Source organism: Frankliniella occidentalis, unplaced genomic scaffold (genome assembly GCF_000697945.3).
Source record: "Frankliniella occidentalis isolate FOCC.00 unplaced genomic scaffold, Focc_3.1 Scaffold86, whole genome shotgun sequence".
NCBI classification, from domain to species: Eukaryota; Metazoa; Arthropoda; class Insecta; order Thysanoptera; family Thripidae; genus Frankliniella; species Frankliniella occidentalis.
Window position 1 is genome coordinate 413,425 of NW_026267215.1, and position 1,589 is coordinate 415,013.

At 44.1% G+C, this 1,589-nt stretch overlaps 1 protein-coding gene across 4 annotated transcripts in view; it reads left to right on the forward strand.

The window, feature by feature from the left end:
- LOC113214695 (uncharacterized) overlaps positions 1-1,583 on the forward strand; it is a 161,014-nt gene extending 159,431 nt beyond the window's left edge. For 3 of the 4 annotated variants that reach the window (XM_052269212.1, XM_052269211.1, XM_052269214.1), the window contains 2 exons: positions 143-1,073; positions 1,165-1,583. In XM_052269212.1, coding sequence (XP_052125172.1) covers positions 143-484 — 342 coding nt within the window. In that variant the 3' untranslated portion in view covers positions 485-1,073; positions 1,165-1,583. The remainder of the gene's footprint in view (positions 1-142; positions 1,074-1,164) is intronic. The other variant, XM_052269213.1, reaches the window with a different exon arrangement.
- The last annotated feature ends 6 nt before the right edge of the window (positions 1,584-1,589 follow it).

Here is a 1,589-nt window from a genome sequence, read left to right on the forward strand (position 1 = left end):
GGAGTACATGGGGTACTCGAGACAAAAAAGGTCTCAGCCTCCAAAGTCGGCCGAGATCACGGAGGAGATAAGCTTTCGGCCGACTTTCAACCCTGAGACCTTTTTTCCTGGGCTCAAATCTCGACACCCGGTGTGTTTGCAGCACTGTCGGGTTGCCCAAGAACACTTTAAGACCTACGGAGTACCCGGGGTACTCGAGACAAAAAAGGTCTCAGCCTCCAATGTCGGCCGAGATCACGGCGGAGATAAGCTTTCGGCGGACTTTCAACTAGGGTTCGTATTTTTCATGAAAAGTATTTTCGAAGAAAATTTTCCTGAAATTTTTCATATTTTTCAGAAAAATTCGGAAAAATATGAAAAATACATTTGTTATGGCCTTTTCTCTATTTTAAGTGGTTTTTTATACACTCTAGTTATTTTGACTAGGTCTTTGATGAAAGCGCAAGCGAACACCTTTCAAAGCTGCGCGCGGCGTGCGTCATGACGCGAACGAAACCGAAATAACTACAGGGCGACGGTTTGGTCAGCTGTTTTTTTTTTGGGGGGGGGGGGAGCTTGACAAGTGCGATTTGTTCAGTTCAGTGTTCAGTCAGTGCAGGTGCGGAGACAGGCTCGACTCTTCCTGGAAAAGCTGCCCCTCACAGGTAATTACTGTCAACATTTCACAAATCACTTGACTGGCATAAGTTAAATTCGATAACTAGTTGGTATCACGGAGGATTAGTGTGTTGTGGTTTGTACATAGCAAAAGTGTCACATACACATATGACTTTGATGATGACGTTAGCTCCACACGTGTCGTAGAGGTTAGACCGTGGTCCGTGGTTCACAACACAAATTTGTAGTTATCATCCCCTGTCATTTTCAGGCTTTACTTCACAATGGGAAGGAAGAGAGTTTTTGTGTGGGGGCATTTTCAGAAGATCAAAGGGATCAATGGAAACATTTCAGTAAAATGCCACTACTGCCCCTTCAAGTCCGACTTTCCAAATGCTACGCGGATGTCGAAGCATTTGGTTACCTGCACCAATTGTCCTGATTGCATCAATAATGAGGCACTACAAATGTGTAAGGTTAGTAATGTTATTTGTCTTTATGTCTGTATGTCTTTGTCTTTATGCTGTAATGATACTAACATTACATTGGTATACATTTTTACTATAGCAGGTGTCAAGGTCAACATCTAGGAGGAGGCTAATACGTGACTCTGAATCGGATGAGGATGATCCTCTGTCTCGTCAGTCTTCAAGCAGTCCCTCTACATCTTCAACTAATTCACCTCGAGCTGTCTCCAGTTCAACTTCAAGTCCTTCAACCCCAAGATCTATTGCCATGGGCATAAGCAGATATGTGGTGAAGACCACAGAAAATCAAAGGAAGCAGCTGGACGAGGCCCTAGCTAGGGCAGTCTACATGTCAGGCCTCTCCTTTTCGACTCTGGAAGATCCCTTCTGGAAATATGCTATTGGACTTCTCAGGGATGGATATGAACCACCATCGGCTTTCCGTTTGCGCACTTCACTGTTGATGAGTGAGTACACAAACGTCATGAATTGTACAAAGACTAAAATCAAGTCAGCAGAGTGTTT